The sequence below is a fragment of the Geotrypetes seraphini genome, chromosome 1, assembly GCF_902459505.1.
Source record: "Geotrypetes seraphini chromosome 1, aGeoSer1.1, whole genome shotgun sequence".
Lineage (NCBI taxonomy): Eukaryota > Metazoa > Chordata > Amphibia > Gymnophiona > Dermophiidae > Geotrypetes > Geotrypetes seraphini.
In genome coordinates, this window is record NC_047084.1 from 37,004,247 (window position 1) to 37,025,935 (window position 21,689).

The 21,689-nt window shown below is 41.5% G+C and overlaps 1 protein-coding gene across 6 annotated transcripts in view; it reads right to left on the reverse strand.

The window, feature by feature from the left end:
- MAST4 (microtubule associated serine/threonine kinase family member 4) overlaps positions 1 to 21,689 on the reverse strand; it is a 924,748-nt gene that overhangs the window by 95,179 nt on the left and 807,880 nt on the right. For all 6 annotated transcript variants that reach the window (XM_033929923.1, XM_033929917.1, XM_033929952.1 and 3 more), the window contains 2 exons: positions 17,046 to 17,110; positions 15,422 to 15,507 (listed from right to left, as the gene is read on the reverse strand). In XM_033929923.1, the coding sequence (XP_033785814.1) occupies positions 15,422 to 15,507; positions 17,046 to 17,110 (151 nt within the window). The remainder of the gene's footprint in view (positions 1 to 15,421; positions 15,508 to 17,045; positions 17,111 to 21,689) is intronic.

The following is a 21,689-nucleotide window of genomic DNA, read 5'->3' on the forward strand; positions in this document are numbered from 1 at the left end:
GGAAATGGTCAGCATAGATTTAGCCAATGCAAGTCTTGCCTCACCAATTTGCTACATTTTTTCGAAGGTCTGAATAAACATGTAGATACAGAGGAGTTAGTTAATGTAGTGTTATCTAAATCTTCTGAAGCCTTTTGACAAAGTCCCTCATGAGGGACTCCTGAGGAAATTTTAAAGCCATGGGATAGGAAAACAGAGTAGGGTTAAATGGATAATTTCTTAAGAGAGAAGCCCATAGGTCTTTATTGAGATGGCCTGGGGAAATCCACTGCTTGTTCCTAGGATATGCAGCATAAAATCTGTTTTACTACTTAGCATTTAGCTATGTGTTTGGAACCTGGGTTGGCTACTGTTTGAAACAGGATGCTGGGCTTGATGGACCTTTGGTCTGTCCCAGTAGGGCAATTCTTATGTTCTTATAGGAACCTGTTTATGATAAATGGTCTGAACATAACAATGAGTAAAATAATCAAATTTTACAGCTGACACAAGACCATTCAAAGTTATTAAATTGTATGTAAACTGTGAGACATTGCAGGAAGACCAGGTATCCAAACAAGAGATGAAATTTAACGCAGACAAGTTCAAAATAATAAACATTGGAAAGAAAACCCAAATTATAGCTATAGGTTCCACATTAGAGGTCATCACTCAAGAAAATGACCTAGGTGTCATTAAGGACAATACAGTAAATTGAAATTTTCTACTCAGTATGCAGCAGTAGCAAAAAAGCAAACAGAATGTTCAGAAATATTAGAAAAGAAACTAAGGGTTTTGTTTTTTTAAAAAAAAGGAAAATCAGTGAATATCATGAGACCTCTGCATGGCACCATCCTGTGATTACACCTTGAGTATTATGCACAATTCTGCTACATCTCGAAAAATGATATAGAGGGATATTTTCAACATGACGTCTCAATCTGATTTTGGACATCTTGCAATAAAACCCAGTAGAGAAAATGGCCATTTTCAAACCAGAAAAAAATATCTTTTTGTTCTGAAAATGTAGATTTCCTAGATATATTTGTCCTTAGTGCGTTTACCTTTTTGAACAATTTATGAGAAAAAGCCCCTGTTCAAATGAAAAACTCATAAAATCCAGCCATTGGGACATAAGAGGGGCCAGCATTCTTAGTAGACTAACCACAGAGACATCCCAGGAGAGCAGTGGGGCACACTGCAGTGAATGTCACATAAAAGGTCCCAGGTACACATCTTACCTTTCACTATATAGTGAGCCCTCCAAAACTCACCCAAAACCTACTGTACCCAACTGTAAACCTCAACAACAGCCCTTATGCCAGCAGATGTCACCTTATTTATTTATTTGTTCATTTTTATAGCCCGTCCTCCCCAGGAGCCCAGAACGGGTTACAATAAAATACTTGTTACAGTAGGTTTTGGAGGGTTCATACTTTCTGCCTCAAGTGTACTAATTAGAGTGGGATATGGGACTGCAATCCACTGCACCAACCACCAGGCTACTCCAGACCTGCTTACTGCTCTAATAGGACAGGTCATAACATTTGAAGCTCTCATACATAACATAAATCTTATATATATACACAATCACCAAAAAATAGTATGAAATACCACTTGTACAGAACAATACACATCAGTATTGTTAGCCCATTAAAGTTTAAGGCTTACTATAAGGCCTCAGAGACGGAGCCTACGCACAGCAGTTAAATCACAAGCTGAGATGATCCGCGTAGTTGTGATACTCCTGCTCCAATCATTGGCCAATAATTACTTTTTTAAGGTGTTTATATAAAGCTAATTTAAACCTTTCACTAAACACTTCTGAAGATAAAATAATTCTTCAAAAACACTCAAAAATCTTCAGCAAGTACTGTGCATATGTTTCCAGATTTGAAAAACTAGACCACAAAACTTATCTTATTCTTTAGGAGTCTTCGCTGTTGGAGTCTTTTTTAAAACACTTCATGTTATTAATGTCTGTCTGCCGACGCGGCCAGCGTTTTGCGGGAATTACATACATCCGCTGCATCAGGGCCACCAGGACATTAACAGTCACAGGCTCACTGGACACACTGCTCTGCCGACAACCTCTCTAGCAACAATACTGATGTGTATTGTTCTGTACAAGTGGTATTTCATACTATTTTTTGGTGATTGTGATATATACTGCTGGGTTGTGTGGTTTTAGGATATATATATATACACACCATGAAAGCCTTTAGGTTCGAGTTGGTTTACACCAGGGATCTCAAAGTCCATCCTTGAAGGCCGCAATCCAGTCGGATTTTCAGGATTTCCCCAATGAATATGCATTGAAAGCAGTGCATGCACATAGATCTCATGCATATTCATTGGGGAAATCCTGAAAACCCGGGGATTGCGGCCCTCAAGGAGGGACTTTGAGACCCCTGGTTTACAGGAACAGTCAGCGAACTACAGCAATGGAGATACAGACTGGTATGTTCTGTTTTATTCACATCCATCTGGTCAGTCTGGCCACCTTTTGGGCGTGTATTTGTTATTAAAAAAGGTCTAGCCTAAAACTTCCAAGTTTTGCCCTGGATGTTTCCTGTAAAGTTCCATTAGTGTAAAAAAATGTCCAAATTATAAATCCGCTCTAATCCCTCTCAAAACACGCCCCCACCATGCCCTCAAGATTTATATGCACTGCAGACAAAGCATAGAAAACTGTCTAAAAAAATACCTTTTGAAAATGGCAATTTGGATGTTTTGGCAAAGAGACCCTTTTACAAAGCTGTGGTAGCGAGTCCTGCACGGCAATAGTGACGCAGCCCATTCAATTCCTATGGGCTGCGTCACATTTGACACCCCAGGGCTTGCTACCACAGCTTTCCAAAGGGGCTCAAAACATCTAAATACCACTTTATGACTTTTTGGGGGACATTTTTCTCTTTGGAAAATGAGCTCCATAGTGAAATTAGAAAAGAGAGGCAACCAAAATGATCAAGAGGGCTGAATGACATATGAACAAAGGCTAAAGAGGTTAGGGCTCTTCATCTTTGAGAAGAGACAACTGGGGGGTTGAGGGGTGGGGGAGGACATGATATGACAAGAGGTTTATAAAATCCTGAGTGGAATGCAACATAAATATGAATCAATTGTTTATTCTTTCAAATAGTACAAAAACTAGGGCACTCACCATGACATTGCATAGTAATACTTTCAAAACAAATAGGAAAAAACTTTTTTTTTTTACAGTGCATAGTTACCATAAGCTTTGGAACTTCTCAACAGAGGATGTGATAAAAGCAGCTACATTAGCAGGTTTTAAAAATAAGGTTTAGACAAATTCCTTGAAGTAAAGTCCATAAACAGTTATTAAGGTTGACCTTGAAAAAGTCATTACTTTTACTTGGGGGTATATAGATGGGAATCTTGCTAGCTCGGGGATTCTGCTAGGCCACTATTAGAAGCAGTGTGCAATTCTTATGTTCCCCACTTGCCCTTCAGTCACCACAGAAGGATCACAACAGGCCACACGGTTGGTAGTCAGCGGGTGACGTGATACGCATATACAGTATATAATTATGAAATTACAAAAAGAAAATAGTTTTGGTTTCTCAATAAAGTTGGAGTTAAACAGCTTTTCGATCAATTAACAAGCTGGCTTGTATCCTTAGTGCTTACTGATTCACAGCTTGTTTAACTTCTTGTATATTCCGAATGATTCCCAAATGTCTGATATACTTCATCTACTATACAGCCATTTAATTACACTACAAATTAGTTTACTTAGGCAATTATACAGCCAAATTCAACAAAGATATTTACTCAAACTTTCTGATAACAAATGGCTCCCATTATAACTAATCAAAGAACTGTGCCCTAACTAGCAGTCACAGCCAGTCAGAAAATGCAGAAAAACCCACTGAAAGCAGATAATCCAAAAATTTCTTTTGATCATTTCTACAGATAGATGTTTCATTTATTTCAGTTGCAAAATTCAATTTACTGTGCTGTAAAGGCCGAGCATTGAGAAGGCAAATCCACCTCTGTAATTAGACATACACAGAAAAAAAAAAAACCCTCCCACACCAGTGATTCACAGGAAGGACTCACAAATATTACTTTACAAAATTAACAAACTGGAAAATAACTCCCAGGCTGGTGTAGAAAGCCCTTGTAGCATAACAATAACTATTCCTCATTCATCTGCTTGCACTTGTTCCAACCAGTAATAAACACCTCTCGCACTCTTTATTGCTGAATTTGTGCAGCTGTAACAGAAATGATGGCTTAATTATACCCAGTTTCCATGCAAGTCTCAACCGTGCTCAGGTGCTCGGAACTCGTTACCCTTTAATCCTACAGATCAGACTGCTGTACCCAGTCACAGTCAATGATTTACAAGTCATACACCTGTCAAATATCTGTTCTGCAGATATGCAAACAGTAAAGCTAAAGTATAATGGCTCTTCAAGATAGCGGGTGCTCAAAGCCACCAAACAAATTGTTCCTGACACCCAAGCCAGTGCTGTCCTTCCTACACTGTGATGACTTCATTTAAAACGCACCACAAAAAGCAAACTTTAAAAGAAATAAAATCATGTTAAATAAAACTCTCAGTTTTAACAGTATCCCAGGGTTTTGCTTTACTTTCATCGAGGGCAGCTCTTTTCTGTGATAAATTCAGTCACGTTGAGCATAAACCATCCCATGTATGCTGTAATGGTGGCATACAATAAAGCACTCCCTGTCCTATCTTAAAGCTTAATTAACCTACTGGTTTACACCACAGTGGAAATATGTCTTAACTAAGCACCTTGAGGACATTTCAGAATTTTTATTCAAGCATGTACTACCTGCATGTTATACCATTATATATGCCTTTAATCTGATGATCTGTTTTTATCTGCTCCATTAAACCTGTGTATATGAGCACCAGATGGCAGGGGGGGGGGGGGAGCCTTAAATGAGGCCCAGCGTTTTTGTTCACCAAAGTGTTTTTTGTTTTTTTTTATTTTAAGAATTTAAATTGCCATATTGGGTCAGACCAAAGATCCAAGAGAGCAGCATCTTTTTTTTTTTTTTTATAACAGAAGCCATTCTAGGTCACAACTACATGGAGGAATGGTTATGGATTATTCATTTATATTCTACCCTGAACCTCAAAAGGAATACGAACACACATATATACCACAAACTATCAATAAACTAACATTCTAATCTAATCTAATATACAATTTATTAATCACACTTATACCAAAAAGGTTCAAGGCAATTTACATTCAAAGAGGCCGTAAAATCTATGGGAAAATACAAAAGCAATCAATAATTAAGAATATTACTCTACAAGAAGTGAAACAAAAATGTTTTCAAATTTTTACGAAACCTTAAGTAATTGATATCAGTCCTAATATAAACATGTAGATTATTCAAAATTGTAATGGCAACGTAAGTAAAAGAGGAGTTGAGTTGTCATTTATACTGTACTTCTCTAATCAATGGAAAATGTAGTAATAAAATACTTCAAAATGTTGTGTGATCGTGGCACCGAGGTACCCCCCCTCTTCAAACCCAGCATGCACCCAAAAAGAGGGAGGCTGGTCTCGGCGTGGCTGTAGTTTTTAAGGCTGTATTGTTGGTTCCCCTGATGAGCCAAACATTGTTGGGAAGATTGGAGAAGACGTGATAGCGTTGGAGCTCAAGTCGTCTTTTGTCAGCTAAGTCCTTGAACGTGCCTCCAGGTGACTTTGCCCTTTTCTAAACCTGAGCTGTTCTGTAAGGGAGTTTTTTGCCAGTGAAAGCTTCAAAAACAGTTTTGATTTGTACCTTTTGGTTCTATGCTGCTACATTGGTCTAAGGCTTTTTCTCCCTCTTTTTGGATGCATGCTGGGTTTGCCATAATCACACATTTTGAATCATTATATGAACATATTATATGTTGTGCGTCCTCATATAATTTGTTAACACATTAGTAATAAAGTACTACATAATCTGGTAGAAGAATAATGCAAATGAGATAAAAGCAAAGTCAGATTATAGAAGAGTCAGTCTGTAATATATGATGAACTATGCAAGCTGATTTAAACTTAATTCGCCTCTCAACTGATAACCAATGAAGATTAAGTACATAAGAATAGACTTACTGGGTCAGACCAAAGTTCCATCAAGCCCAGTAGCCCATTCTCACAGTGGCCAATCCAGGTCACTAGTACCTAGCCAAAACCCAAAGAGTAGCAACATTTTCACCCTATCCTCCCACCCACCCTGGATGTGCATAGAAATAACCAAATTAAAACTATCCTGATAAAATATAAGATGCCAATGGGCCCCAAACCAATTTAAATTTATTACCCTGCCCCAATATATCCACATTTATCTTCTCATTCCTATATGTGGAGCATAAATTTGTCCACCATAAAGAGAAGTTCTTCCAATTTTGTGTTATTATCTGCATTGCTACTCCAGTCATAATTATGAGGAGAGGACCTTTATAGCAATCTAAGGGGGGTTTAATATGTAACAACATACCATATTTCACTATCTCATATGTTAACGAAAATGATGACTCAAGTATTGCATTAATCTGCCCCCATATCGACTTCCAAAAATTAAGTATCAAGGGACAATAGAACAATAGATGATCCAGTGTCCCTATGTCTAGATGACAGTGCCAGCATCTATTAGATCTAGAACTATCTACCTTATTTAACTTAACAGGGGTCCAAAAAGATCTATGTAACAGGAAAAACCAAATTTGTCTCATAGATGATGATGCTGTACATTTCATCCTCCAAGCCCAAAAATGTTTGTTATTTATAATGATTATTTATTGGAAGGGAGGGTGGGGTAAATTGATTGTGCATAAATACTTGTAAGTTGTATCTGCTTTTATTGTCTGTTATTAACTTATACATTGCACTGCTAAATTTTTTGAAACTTAATAAAAAATATTTAAATACAAATCAGGGTGGCCTCTCTCTGAACATCTCTAATTCTAATACTGTATATCCATTTTGAGATGAAGTAACCAGAATTGCACATAGTACTCAAGGTTCTGTTGCAGCATGGATCAATAAAGAGGCATGATGATATGTTTTCCATTCCTTCTCTAATAATGCCTAGCATTCTATTTACTCTTTTGACTGTCACAGTACACCGAGCAGAGGATTTTAATGTATTGTCAGCATTGATGCAGAGATCCTTTATCTTGGTGGTGACCCTTAATACAGAACCCAGTACAGTATCTCTATAGTTTGGAATGTAGTTCCCTTGATTCATCACTTTGCACCTGAACACATGTGTAGGTCCATTTTACATAAAACATTAAGACTGGAATTCAGCCAGCCAAGTCAGGGCATGCTAAATTCCGGCAGTATTTTTCAAAAAGCTGTGATGTAAAATACCTATAAAGGACATGCAAGAGTATTTGCAAGCATGCAAGCCACTTTACAAGTACACATGTGGCAAAAATAAATAGCAAGAACACAGTACTTTCATGTGGATACAGAAATTTTACAACTTCTATGGGTTAATAGAGCTACCGTGTATCCCTGTAAATGTGTCATTAGATACTGTTCCTTAAAATATATATTTGTAGAACCAGCTCATTTGACTGCTTTCCTCTCTTTGAAACGTCTTGAGTGTGAAAAACCATCTGTACCTATGTAATAATTAGCTCTCTTTTCAGCAGCAGATTAAGACATTGTAGGGTGTGTCCAGCCATCCTAAAGAACTGTACAGCAGAAACTGCCTTTTTGTTTGTTTTGGTTTTTGGAGCAGCTTGTGAACTTCTCTGTGTTGTGCTTAGGGGGGTGAGAAGTTAAAAACTGTGCCTGTCTTTGGGAGGGTGGCAACACCTGTGGTGGACAGGCCTATCTCTTCCCAGCCTGTTGGGGATTCAGCTCTACCCAACAGAGCTTCAGCCAGAGAGTGTACTTTTCAAAAGGAAAATGTTTGTTTAAAATGTTCTGTTTCTGATAGGCCAGCTAGTGTGGCCAGAAGAAAAGTATCTGGATTTTTGTTTTGAGAGTTGGACTTTATCTAGAGCACTGGTTGTGCTGAGTTGGAACTTAAGAGCAATCCTTGGAGCTAAAGGGTAAACAGTTTGCTTAAAAGCTCCAGTGTGAAAAACCGTGAGAACTTTACTTTACGTTTGAAAATTATTGAAGGACATGAGCGTTCTTGGGAGTTCGTGCCATACCTACCATCCTGTTGAAATTTTGTTTTTGCCATTAAAGTGTTTTCTGCATTATACAACAGGGGAGTCTGTGTGCAATCTGTGGGAGGCACTGAGAGCTGTGTTCCACAGCCTCTCTTTCTTTTCTGGGACAGGGATTCAGAGGGGCAACTAGGCCTAGCCAGGATCCTGTCCCACAACATATGGAGGAGAGAAAGGAAAGAGGAAGAATTGGGGTGAAGTAGAGAAAGGGAGAGATGATCATTGTACATGAAAAAAATAAGACCTACCCCGAAAATAAGACCTAGTGCGTTTTTTGGACCCCAAATTAATATAAGACACTGTCTTATTTTCAGGGAAACATGGTACTTCTCGATATAGCGGTTCCATCTACAAACCTGCTACTATTACTATTATTTCTATAGCGCTACCAGATGGATGTAGCGCTGTACAGAGTCACAAAGAGTAAGAAAACAGTTCCTGCTCGAAAGAGCTTACAATCTAAACAGGCAAGACAGATAAACAGGATGTCATGGATACAGTTAAGGGGAAATGTTAATCAGTTGGCTGGGTTGGAGGACAGAGGAGTAGGGTTAAGGATTGAAAGCTATATAAAAAAGGGGGGTTTTAAACAAGGGAAGGGGTTTGACGGACAAACTTGGGTAATTTATTCCAGGCATAGGAGGCAGCTAGATGAAAGGAACGAAGTCTGAAATTGGCAGTGGAGGAGAAGGGTAATGTTAAGAGTGAGTTATCTGAAGAACAGAGTTCTCTGGAAGATGTATAAGGAGAGAGAAGCAAGGAGAGATATTGAGGGGCAGCAGAATGAACACACTTGTAGGTCAGCAATAAGATCTTGAACTGTATACGATGGAAGATAGGGAGCCAGAGAAGTGACTTCAGGAAAGAGGTCACATGAGCATAGCGAGGTTGGTAAAAGATGAGTCGCACAACAGTTTTGCACAGATTGCAAAGGGGAGAGGTGACACTGAGGGATACCAGTTAGGAGTAGATTGCAGTAATCTAAGCGTGAGGTTACGAGATCTTGGACAAGGGTCCGGGTAGTGTGCTCAAAGAGGAAGGGGCAAATTTTGGTAATACTGAAGAGATAGAAGCAACAGGTCTTAGCAGCTTGTTGGATAAATGTAGAAAATGAGGTCAGAATCGAAGATGACTCCAAGGTTACGAACAGACAGTATTATTTACAGAGATGACAGTATTATTTATAGAGATGGAGAAAGGAGGAGGAGGAGCAGAGGGTTTAGAAGGAAAGATGAGCAACTTAGTCTTGGACATATTTAATTTCAGATGACGGCAGGACATCCAGGCAGCAATGTCATCCAAACAAGCAGAGACTTTATCTTGGACTTTAGGTGAAATTTCAGGTGTAGACTTGTAGATCTGGGTATCATCAGCATCATCATAACTAATGAAAGATTATGGAGAAGTAATTCCTTATCCCCTTGTGAATAGCCCTGGTTGAAATGAGCACTTTTTAAAATTCTGAATGTGACTTTGAATTTTTTTTCTCTATATAATATGAGCTTCTTTTGTAAAATGAGGAATATATATTAGATGCTTGTCCCAAAGTATGCCCAAACTATGCTTCCTTGAATGCTCTGCATGGTGCAGATCTCTATGTGTAAACAGTGGCTTGCTAAAATAATAAAGATACTTACTGACATTTTGAGATCTTACATGGCCCTGAAGCGCCAGCCCAGCTTGAGTATACAGGAAAGAGCTACAGTTCACAAGCAAAGTGGAGATGGTTCTCTTGGAAACCGGAACTCCAAGTTTCTTAGGGTCAAAAGCCACAAAGAACTGGGAGGATCCTCTATGAGGTTTACTGCATTGCAGGTAGTATACCAGAGCATGTTTGCAGTCCAAGGTGTGCAGGATGCAAATGCAGCTTTGGAAAGAAAACAGGGAGCACATGGATTGATTGAGTTGAAAATCCAAGATGAGGAAACAAGATGTAAGCGGCTCAAAGGGAGACCTCATAAGAGCAGATAGTTCTATGCTAAGATCCCAAGCAATAGGTGGAGGCTTGATAGAAGGAATGAACAAATAGAGGTTTCTTGTCCAAGGAAGAATGAAATGCACTGATAGCACATTGAGATTCACTCAAACTGAATTGTTTTTTAGACCAGAGTTGGAGAGGAGAAGAAGGCAGTCCAGTATGGATAGAAGTAGACATGAAACAATTCCAGAGAATGTGATACATACCAGGAAGACAATCTGATCCATGAAGCAGTAATAGCACTGTGGAAGGTTTTCTAGATGCTCCAATGACAGTAGATACTGCAGGCATGAAGCAGAAAGCATTAACTTGATTGGTGAAAGAAACCATGCTGTTAGTGCTAATAAGCGGGGGTTTGGATGAAAGAGGAATCCCTCATTCTGCATCAGTAGTGTTGGAAATGGTTGCAACTTGCATAGTTTTCTTGGATTAGAGTTCTAGGATGAGTGGAAACCAAACTTGAAGCTTGAGTAGATTTTTTTCCTTTATTTTTATTATGTATTTTCAAAATACATCATACAATCATCCACTTGTTCAAGAAATACAGAACTTAAAAAAAAGAAACATATTTAAAATAAAAGTTAAGATGATGAAGTAGGAAACAAATTAAAGTTCTTCCTTAGACCTCAATATAAGGGGGGAGGTATCGAAATAGTAAGGAGATTCAAACAGAAGTAATTCAATAGGAAAGGCTCTAGTGTGAATTTAAGCCTTAATATATCTTTAAATTAGCAAACAAAGAGCTTGAGATTTAGGTGGACAAGTTCTTTAAATCAATAAAGGCCCTCAAATGTTCTAGTTGGTAATAAACACAGGTTATTCCCAAGTATTTTATATGACATTTACATGGATAAGTCAATAAAAATTTAGCCCCCAATGTCAAAACTTCTTGCCTTTCCAAAAAAGCTTTTCTAGTATTTTGTGTCTGTTGTATAACATCTGGGTAAATCCAAATTTTGAGCATTTCTGAAGTACAGCTTCATAATCAAATTCACATCTTGTTCAAAAATGAATGATGCCAATAGCATTGATCTTTCTCAGTCATAGAAGATTCAAGAATAGTTGGAATATTAAGATCTTCATTCATATCTCAGATTCATCAATCTCCAAAGGGTCTCCCTGCCTTCCTTGAGGCAATATAGTATACTTGGTTCATTTGGGGAATACTTTAAAACATCTATCAAGTATTTCTTCAACACATCAAGAGAAGAAATTCTAAGAGATTTTGGAAAATTTAAGAACCAGAGATTCAATCTTCTGTTATACCGTATTTTCGCGGATATAACGCGCACCTGTGTAAAACGCGCACAGGGGTATAGCGCGCAGAAATCACGATGATATGTATCAAAACTTTTCTATACCGCGCTCAGGCATATAACGCGCATGATGCCCGACGCTCCTTTCGCCCGCCCTGACTTTCCGTGCGCTGTCCCGACTCTCCGTTCACCCCCCTGACTTCCGTGCACTGCCCTGACTTTCCGTGCGCTGTCCCGACTCTCCGTTCACCCCCCCTGACTTTCCGTGCACTGTCCCCCCTTGAAGTCCTGTCCCCCCTTGAAGGTCTGTCCCCATCCTGAAAGCCTGATGCCCCCCCCCCCGACGTCCGATACATCCCCCCCCCCGGCAGGACCACTCGCACCCTCACCCCGAAGGACCGCCGACTCCCCAACAATATCGGGCCAGGAGGGAGCCCAAACCCTCCTGGCCACGGCGACCCCCTAACCCCACCCCGCACTACATTACGGGCAGGAGGGATCCCAGGCCCTCCTGCCCTCGACGCAAACCCCCTCCCCCCAACGACCGCCCCCCCCCAAGAACCTCCGCCCGTCCCCCAGCCGACCCGCGACCCCCCTGGCCGACTCCCACGACCCCCCCACCCCCCTTCCCCGTACCTTTGGAAGTTGGCCGGACAGACGGGAGCCAAACCCGCCTGTCCGGCAGGCAGCCAACGAAGAAATGAGGCCGGATTGGCCCATCCGTCCTAAAGCTCCGCCTACTGGTGGGGCCTAAGGCGCGTGGGCCAATCAGAATAGGCCCTGGAGCCTTAGGTCCCACCTGGGGGCGCGGCCTGAGGCACATGGGCCAAACCCGACCATGTGTCTCAGGCCGCGCCCCCAGGTGGGACCTAAGGCTCCAGGGCCTATTCTGATTGGCCCACGCGCCTTAGGCCCCACCAGTAGGCGGAGCTTTAGGACGGATGGGCCAATCCGGCCTCATTTCTTCGTTGGCTGCCTGCCGGACAGGCGGGTTTGGCTCCCGTCTGTCCGGCCAACTTCCAAAGGTACGGGGAAGGGGGGTGGGGGGGTCGTGGGGGTCGGCCAGGGGGGTCGCGGGTCGGCTGGGGGGGCGGTCGGAGGTTCTTGGGGGGGGCGGTCGTTGGAGGGAGGGGGGTTTGCGTCGAGGGCAGGAGGGCCTGGGATCCCTCCTGCCCGTAATGTAGTGCGGGGTGGGGTTAGGGGGTCGCCGTGGCCAGGAGGGTTTGGGCTCCCTTCTGGCCCAACTACACAAAGGTACGGGGAAGGCGGGTGGGGGTGTCGTGGGGGTCGGCCAGGGGGGTCGCGGGTCGGCTGGGGGACGGGCGGAGGTTCTTGGGGGGGGGCGGTCGTTGGAGGGAGGGGGGTTTGCGTCGAGGGCAGGAGGGCCTGGGATCCCTCCTGCCCGTAATGTAGTGCGGGGTGGGGGTAGGGGGTCGCCGTGGCCAGGAGGGTTTGGGCTCCCTCCTGGCCCGATATTGTCGGGAAGTCGGCGGTCCTTCGGGGTGGGGGTGCGAGTGGTCCTGCCGGGGGGGGGGGGATGTATCGGACGTCGGGGAGTCGGCCGGGCAAGAGGGCTTGGGCTCCCTCTTGCTCCGATCGTGGATGCGGGTGCGGGTGGGAGCGCGTGCGAGCGGTCGTTCGGGGTGGGGGTGCGAGCGGTCCTGCTGGGGGGGTGAATCGGGCGTCGGGCGGGGTGGGAACTATGTTTAAAAACTTTTCTATACCGCGCTCAGGCATATAACGCGCGAGGGGTATGCGCGGTACGTAAAATCACGTATAACGCGCGCGTTATATCCGCGAAAATACGGTAATTCTCTAGCATCTCAATCTTTTTATGAATCATTTGTGTCTTTAATTATAGTAGAAGAAGTATCTTTTAAAGATTTCATTTCATCCTTTATTGATAGAAGTTGTGTGTTAAAATTCAATTTTTGTCCCAGTCAAAGTCTCAGAAAATGAGTCAATTTTACTCACAAGTGAAGAAATTTCATTAGTTTAAGTCTCCACCTCATATCAAGCACTGTCTTTGGGCTTGTCTTGCTGGAGAAAATAGCACACTGCTCCACAGGTGTTCTATTCTGCCCCAAATATCCTGCTGTGATTCTGCCCCCAAGGGCTGCCTCCATTTCAGCAATATCCATTGAAGGAGACCCTTTCAGAAAGGCAGGGACCACGTGACAAGGCATCGGATTGCTCTCTGGGGGTGAGAGTGACACATCCAAACCCAATACCAAGGATTCTCCTTCCTCACGTGGTAACACTGGGAATCCTCCAGAGCTTAGAATTGGGGCCCAAACAGTAAAGGTCTCAATAGTTGGCTGTGAGGTAAAAGTGGTTCTTGAGCTTGGGGAAGCATCTTTACCACTGCTTTCCTTTTAGTATGCAGCATAGTTAAAATGGAATTCAAGAGCAAAGGAGAAACTCACTGAACAAAACAGGCCTGAATGCTGCCATCTTGACACTCCCCCTGAGTAGATGTTTCCCAATGAGAGATATCAGGAGAGAAATGCATAAATGAATCTGTCCCCCCCCAATGAATGAGGAAGGCATCCATTGCAATGTGATGGGGGTTATAGAATCTGGAGCAGAATTGTGGAAGTTTGCTGTTATGGAGAAAATCTGATGTAAGATGATTGCACTTAGAGACTGTGTGGCTGAAGAAGTCTGCCAATATACGAGGGTCATTTCATAAATAATGCACACTATTTTTTTAATTTACATATTTTATTTTTTTTCAAGTATTTCTTTACAATTCTTCAATATAGTAGATACCAGTTTGGGCCCTCCAGTCTGCTCATTATTCCATCCGAGACACTGTTTTTGTTCAGTTGCCGAATGGTTCAGGTACTGGCAGAAGAAAGCTCTTTCAGAGATGCAAAATGATTTCCACGCATAGGTTGTTAACATTGGTGGACTCGTGTCTGGACTGTAGGGAGCATGAGGTAACGCCTCCCAGCCTTATTCACGTAGTTTTTCAATGACGGGTGTAGAGCTCCATCTTCCCCACGACCAAAAATATTTTGATGAGCTCAATCAAAAGTCAAACAAATGATGATTTTTGCTTATGATCATGAAGGCATCATCATCACAGACAAAGTTCCATGTGGAAGAAGTGTCACAGTAGGGTATTATTGTGATTTTTCTGCACACACACACCTTATCCATGCTCTGCCTATATGTATATCCCCCTTGCACTTCTTTTCTGTGTACCTTTGTGTGCAAGGTATGTGTAACTGCATGCACCCAGTTATAGAATTGCTCTTCACATATATAGTACTTTATAGGTGAAAAGTGTGTGGTTGCTGTCAGTGTGCGATAATGGTTGAGATGCATACTGATGCAAAGTTTTCAAAGGAAAATTCTTCAAGGAGTTTTGCTTTGAAAATGGTTGATGATCACACAAGTACAAGGAGAGAAGAGAAGCTCCATGCTGAGAACAGCAGGCTGAGAATATGCAAAACCAGGTTCACATTTTGCATCTTCTACTACTCTTCTTTTGACCTTGGATACATTTTTGCTTTTGTTTGTTTTCAATTTTGAGCTTCAGTCTTCTTACATTGTTCAAAATTTTCACAAATAAAAAATAACCTTCATTAATATGAAAAGAAAGTTGCACTGAAAATTGCTAACTCAATCATGTGCAACGAGAGATGTTATTAGATCTCAAAAAGGAGAAAAAAACCCATAAGCTGGAGAGAAAGAACTGTTACACTGAGACACAAATCAAGGCTGAGATACTGGCTCAAGTTTAGATAATTTTTCAAAATGAAAATTTCTTCAGATGGTCAGGTAACCCCCCCCAAAACCCATACCTATTCCTTGCTGCATTAAGCACCTAGTTATCTAAGCTCTTTGGGGGAAGGATGTGCCTTACCTAAATACTCAATGCCATTACAGCACCACATACATCCAGTAGCACTATTAAAACGATATTACTACTAATAAGCCCTCAAGGGATTTTCAGAATTGATCTCCCTTTTAGAAACAAAACTGCCTAGTTCAATTGTACGCTTTACTCACCCATATGCTCCATTGCTGATCAATTTATTTGTTTCAAAATCGCTTTCACATGGTTTCCTTCTTAATTTCAAAGTAGTATTTGATCTCTACAAGCAAAGGAAAATATTAATGTTTCACATGCACATGAGGCACAATAAAAAATCCTTCTCATTCTATAACAGGTCACCTAAAAAATTAGGTGCCAGCTGTGTGCATAGAATACTAGCACTTATGCACATTAGTTTCCAAGTTTATTAATCTCTTGATATACCGTCTATCTCAAAAGAATATCTAGGCGGTTTACAATTTATAAAATAAATTTTAAAAGCAAATGTTAAAAAAAAAAAGGGGGAGAAAGAAAAACCCATCGCCGAATTTAGTGAAGGGGGGATTACATAACTTAAGACTAACATCACGGGAAAGGTAAGTACATTTTGCGGCACACTTGAAATCTCGGGCGGCACACAGTTTGAGATACACTGCTTTATATAATACTAGCAAAGATGGGTAGAAATCACACCTACATTGCAGGTACAGACAGTTACACCTATAATTTGTAAGTATGCATGTATATTGGCATATTCTATAGTCTACACATATAATGCATGCTCTGCTTACACTCTGCCCCTTACAATACATGCCTGCTGGTACAGTACACATCATATATGAAAGTGCATACTATTATGCCAGTTAGTATTTCATGAGAGGCCATTTAAGGGTGCCTATAACCACAAATATGTGGAAATGTCTTTATAAAATTAATATGAAAGTCAAAAGAACTAAACTATATATAAATAATAGAATATCAAAACACAACATACTGTATAGTGAATGGGCCCCTACAGGAAGATTACAATCAACCAAAAAATATTGGGCTTCAAAAAGGGATTGGATGACTTCCTGAAGGAGAAGGGGATTGAAGGGTACAGATAGAGGGTAATTATACTGTACAGGTACTAAATGAATAGGGAATAAAGAATTTGGTTAAGGAGCACTTACAGGTCACGGACCTGGGGGGCCGCCGTGAAAGCAGACTGCTGGGCACGATGGACCCCTGGTCTGACCCGGCAGAGGCAATGCTTATGTTCTTATGAGAAAAAGAGACCTCAGAGAAATGACCCCACACCATAGAGCACATTTTTAAATCGTGCAAACTGGGCTCTAATACAGTCATTGGTCTTAAAAAAACTGCACCAACCAGATCATTTCAAAACTCTTACTCCATAAAGATTGTAGAACAATGTTCTTCCACACAGACATACTGCAGGACAAATCAAATCATGACAAAAAAAACCAAAAACGATCTATTGTAAGGAGGCAGTTCACAAGTCCAGAGTTTACCAGCCAGACTCAACAGCGGCCCTGTTTCACACATAGCTATCTCAAGAGTCCTGGCCTCAGTACTCCTCACAAAATAACAACAAAAGAGCAAAAATCAAAAACAAAAGAAGAAAGAAAATGTCCAATAAAGGCTCACCAGTAGCTACTTCTCTGAGGTCTCTTTTTCTCCACATTTTGGGTTGATTGTAATCTTCCCATAGGGGTCCGTTCACTATATTTTGTGTTTTGATATTCTGTTTATAAAAATTAACCCCTTAAAGATGTACTGCTCCTTCCTGACTGCAGCTGCTGTGAAATGACTTACCCCGACTGATGCAGTGGTTTCTGGAGGTCCGGTACCACTGTTATAATTAGCCAGTTGAGCTATTTCTAAAAGAACAGAGGAAAAGGATTTTCAGAATCAATCTGTCAACAAATGCAGTGACCCATAGCACCAGGTGTAAATGTGATAAACTGTTAAAATATTTAGAAGCCAATGATCATCAACCACAGAGTGTTGCATATGATCACAAATTAAACTACACTCCAAGCACTGTACAGTACTATTAGATTTTCAGTGTGACTCCCTTATTCAGTAGAATCTCAGTTAACCGTTATTCAGTTAACTAGAACTCTCAACCAACCGACAAAAATTTAAAAATCATCTCCCATGTTCTTCAGACAATGTCCAAAGTGGTGCTCCTGACCCAACAACCCCCCCCCCCTTACTCCCTCCCTCCAACTCCCAAAGTATTGCGGCAGTCACAAATCTCCCTTCCTCCATTCTTGAAGCAGTAGAGCCAGTTATGACAACCCTCCCTCCGTTTTTGAAGGTTAGAGCCAGTCCTGACAACCCCTTCCATCCCCGAAGCAGCAGAGCATCCTAACAAATCTCTCCCTCCCTCCCTCACCCAAAGCTGTAGCGGCAACTGGCTAGCAGAGAAAACCCCGGTAAACAGGTTGCTTCCGGCCAGCCTTGGCAGGGTCTTTCCTCTGCTGCGAGGGAAGTTTGTTAGGAAGTTCTGCTGCTTCAGGCATGAAGTGAGGGGGGGGGTTATCTGGACCGGCTCTACTGCTTCGGGAACAGAGAAAGGGAGGGAGTGGGGGGAGAAGGGGAAAGAAAAAGTGGAAGATAAAGAAGGGAAGAGCAGATGCTGGACCTACAAGTGGAGGTGAGGGGGAATGATAGAGCGAGATGGGAAAGGAGATCAAACTTATTTTTACAGTAATTCTCAAGCAACCAGAAACTGCAGTTATCCAGCATCCACTAATCCCCACAGGTGCCGGATAACTGAGATTCTACTGTATATCCTTTAGGTCCAATATTTAGACTCAGGAGGCAGCCTGGCTAAGCCTCATGGTCAGTAGTAAGCTTGGATAGTTTATCCTGGCCCATTTCTGGTGATTGGCATTGAATATACAGGGTGTTTTGGGCCACTGATTAATCAGCTAAGTCAATATTCAGTGCTGAAAGATTAAGTTAATAGCAACCAAAGATAGGTCTGATATTTACCGTACAAATTTGGCCACTAAACTTAGTCAGCCAGCTCTTAAATATTCATGGCTAGCCAGCTAAGTCGTAAGACATAGTCGGTTAGTAGCTGGTAGCTAATTATGAATATTCAATGACGATAATTGGCTATCTCCCACTGTATATTAGTGGTTACTCTGCTAAATGCTATTTAACCGGCCAGGTGTCATTTCGGGCTGGTTAAATATCTGAATATCAAGAGGTTTCTTTTTGTTCTAACATAGCATGGAGGATCAAATAGATTTGGTCAAAGCAAGGGCATAGTACAGGGGAGCCAAGAGTTCAAATTCTATTGCCACTCCTTCATCATCCATTGCCTCAAATACAAGCTCAGACCCCTGTTTACAGAACTGTGGTAAAATGCCACATCACTGCACTATTTTACCATTACCTGTAGTAGCCTAGTAGCGCAGGTTAGTAAATCCTGCACTACTTTTGAGTTCCTGTAGCTGGGATTATTGAATGTTCCTGGATGCAATAATGTAAAGATAATGGGCTCCAAGTTGTGCCCACTGTGTTTAAAGGTTTAAGCCTTTACTTGCAAAAAATAATACTTCCCTCCCTACCTTATAAAATGGCAGCATCCCCCCTCTAGGGTTACCAGACGACTGGATTTACCTAGCGGACTGTCCTGTCCAGGCATCTGGATGGCTTTTCAATACCTGGCACGTTGTCCAGGTTTTGAAAAGCGTTGAGATTGGGGCCACATCTGAAGGGCATCCGTGCATGTATGGCTACTCGATGATGTCACATGCATGTGTGCATGCGCAGATGCCCTCCAGACATGGCCCCAAAGAGACAAAGATTGTGTGGGGCCAGGTTGTGGTGGGGATGAAGTAGGCCTGTGGGAGGAACAGGACAGGGCCATGAATCCTCTTTTTTTTTTTTTTGTAAAAATCTTTCCAACTGGACCCCTCCCAGTATATACCAGGTGTTCTCCCTAGTGACTAGTGGGACATGGGTGTAGGTAGGAGCAACCTTCTAGTGCTCCTGCTCCAATGGCTCCTCTAATCAAAATGAATGCTCAGTCTCCTAGAAGTAAGTCTTGTAGGATCACCGCTAGGATTAAATAAGACTGCCAAACAAGGGCTTTCTTTTAAGGGAATCAAGGAGTAGGGGTTGGTTTGGGAGCAGGTGCTGTAATTACATAAGGGATGGATGGTAAGGGCCTACTTTTAACTAAGCAGTGGCCCCTTTATCTTACTGCCTAGGAGCATCAGATTGCATTTTAGCAGCCAAAGCTCCTAGCGAGGAAAGTATAATATCACCTCTTGAAGTGTCTACTTTCCATGAATAATGCAGTTGCAAGGTGTAAAGCGAGCTGCGTTATTCATTTTGCATAATAATGATCTGCTTTGCAGCTCACTACTTAACATATGTAGTGGTAATGCACATGTGTTGTTTTAGTGCAGTTTAGCAAATAGACCCTTTACACCAGTGGTCTCAAACTCAAACCCTTTGCAGGGCCACATTTTGGATTTGTAGGTACAGGTACTTGGAGGGCCACAGAAAAAATAGTTAATGTTTTATTAAAGAAATGACAACTTTGCATGAGGTAAGCACCTACAAATCCAAAATGTGGATTATCTAAAATCTGAAATTATCAGAAGCAATTAAGGAAATATTTATAAACTATCATTTATAAATCATTCCTTAATTGCTTCTGATAATTTCAGCTATACAAGTTTCAAGTTTATTCTAAATTTGATTGATCGCCTATTCAAAATTCTAAGTGATGAACCTATCAGTAAAATTACAAAGTTTAAGGGGCAACAAAACAAACAAAGAACTAAACCTTACGAAACATATTGGAGATTAACTTTACAAACATATTAATACAAAAGGAAAGGATGGGAAAAGAAATACACAGCTGTAAGCGGTGCAACATGCAGAAAGTGAAAAACTATCAAAGTGTCAACTGCAAGATTTTGGACCAACTATTTTCAGGCCCTCGGTATTATAAAGAATTATTCTTTATGGAAAATTTGTGCCTTAAGTGTCCGGTGGTCGCGTCCGCAACCACCCTCAGCTCGCACCTCCTCCAGCACCAGACACACGCACAAGCTGCACTGCCTCCAATGGTTACCTTACATTCTGGAACGTTGCCCGTCTCACTGCTGTAACCTCACGCAAGCGCTTTCCTGCATTTGTACGTGATTGTGAGGTGGAGTGGAGAGGACAATCGCGTACAGATGCAGGAAAGCGCTTGCATGAGGTTACAGCAGTGAGGCTGTTCTAAAACACGACCGCCGGACACTTAAGGCACAAATTTTCCATAAAGAATCATTCTTTATAATACCGAGGGCCTCATAATAGTACCTGGTGGGCCGCGTTTGAAACCACTTCTTTAGACCGTAAGCCTTCTGGGCCAGGTAAACAGCCATTGTATCTACATGTAATTTGTTTTGAGCTACTATTATGAAGACATAAGCTACGGTCTAAACTTGCATAAATAACTAAATAAAAAAGTAGCATTTAAGTGGAGTTTTCGCACTCAGCTCTCTGCTTAAAAAGCTCACAATGAGGTACAGGGACACTAGGCTGTCATGAATGCATCACAAACAAAATCTATTGAAAACAAATTAGGGTGCAATTATTATAAAAGAAATGTATGACACTTTTTGTGAGACTATAACTTTATTTGATAAACATTAACCAACCTAATTTACATGTGCAAATCTCCATATGAATGCCTTTTTCTGGCACATATAGTTTTTGTGCTTCCAGCTCAGCTATAAACTGGTCCTTTACTGAATGCCACCATCACAAGCCTTTATTTGCAGGTTCAGGGCATGCACCCCCTCAAATTTTACTCCAGCCAGAAGAGAAACAGTCCTTAACCAAGGCCACAGGTTGCTGATCTCTCTGAATTTCAGTACTGAAGCCTCTACCCTGAGTCTGCCAGCATTTGGTAGTGGGTAGGATACCCTCTGCCCCCTTCATCAAACCCCCTAGGGACTGAAACATGCAAGATTGCCACTGAGGCAGAGTCCGTACTCTAAAATCCATTTTCTATGGTTTGTTCTACAGTCATTAAAATGCTTTGAAATGAACGTGGACAGCCTAGTCACCAAAATTGCTCTTCATGAAACTCAAATTTTAGAATAATTCCATTTCAGAAAGGAAATTTTGTTAAATAACTATTATCTTGGAGAGACATCATATCTGCAAACAGTGGGTAGTAATTGTACGAAACCGAGAGTCAGCATTTAGAGCAGGGGAACTAAGGAACTATTCTGCAATGCCTGAAGAGATTTTTAAATCTCATCTAAATACCATTAAACATCTGCCCCTTTTACTCCATTGATTTAAACCATTTCTGAAGACTCATGATTCAAAAAGGTAAAGATGGTAATTTAAATGCTGGGGGAGGGGGGAGAGGTTAGGAATGGAGGTCTAGAATCTCTCCCCAGGGAACACTACAGAAACACAGTCACC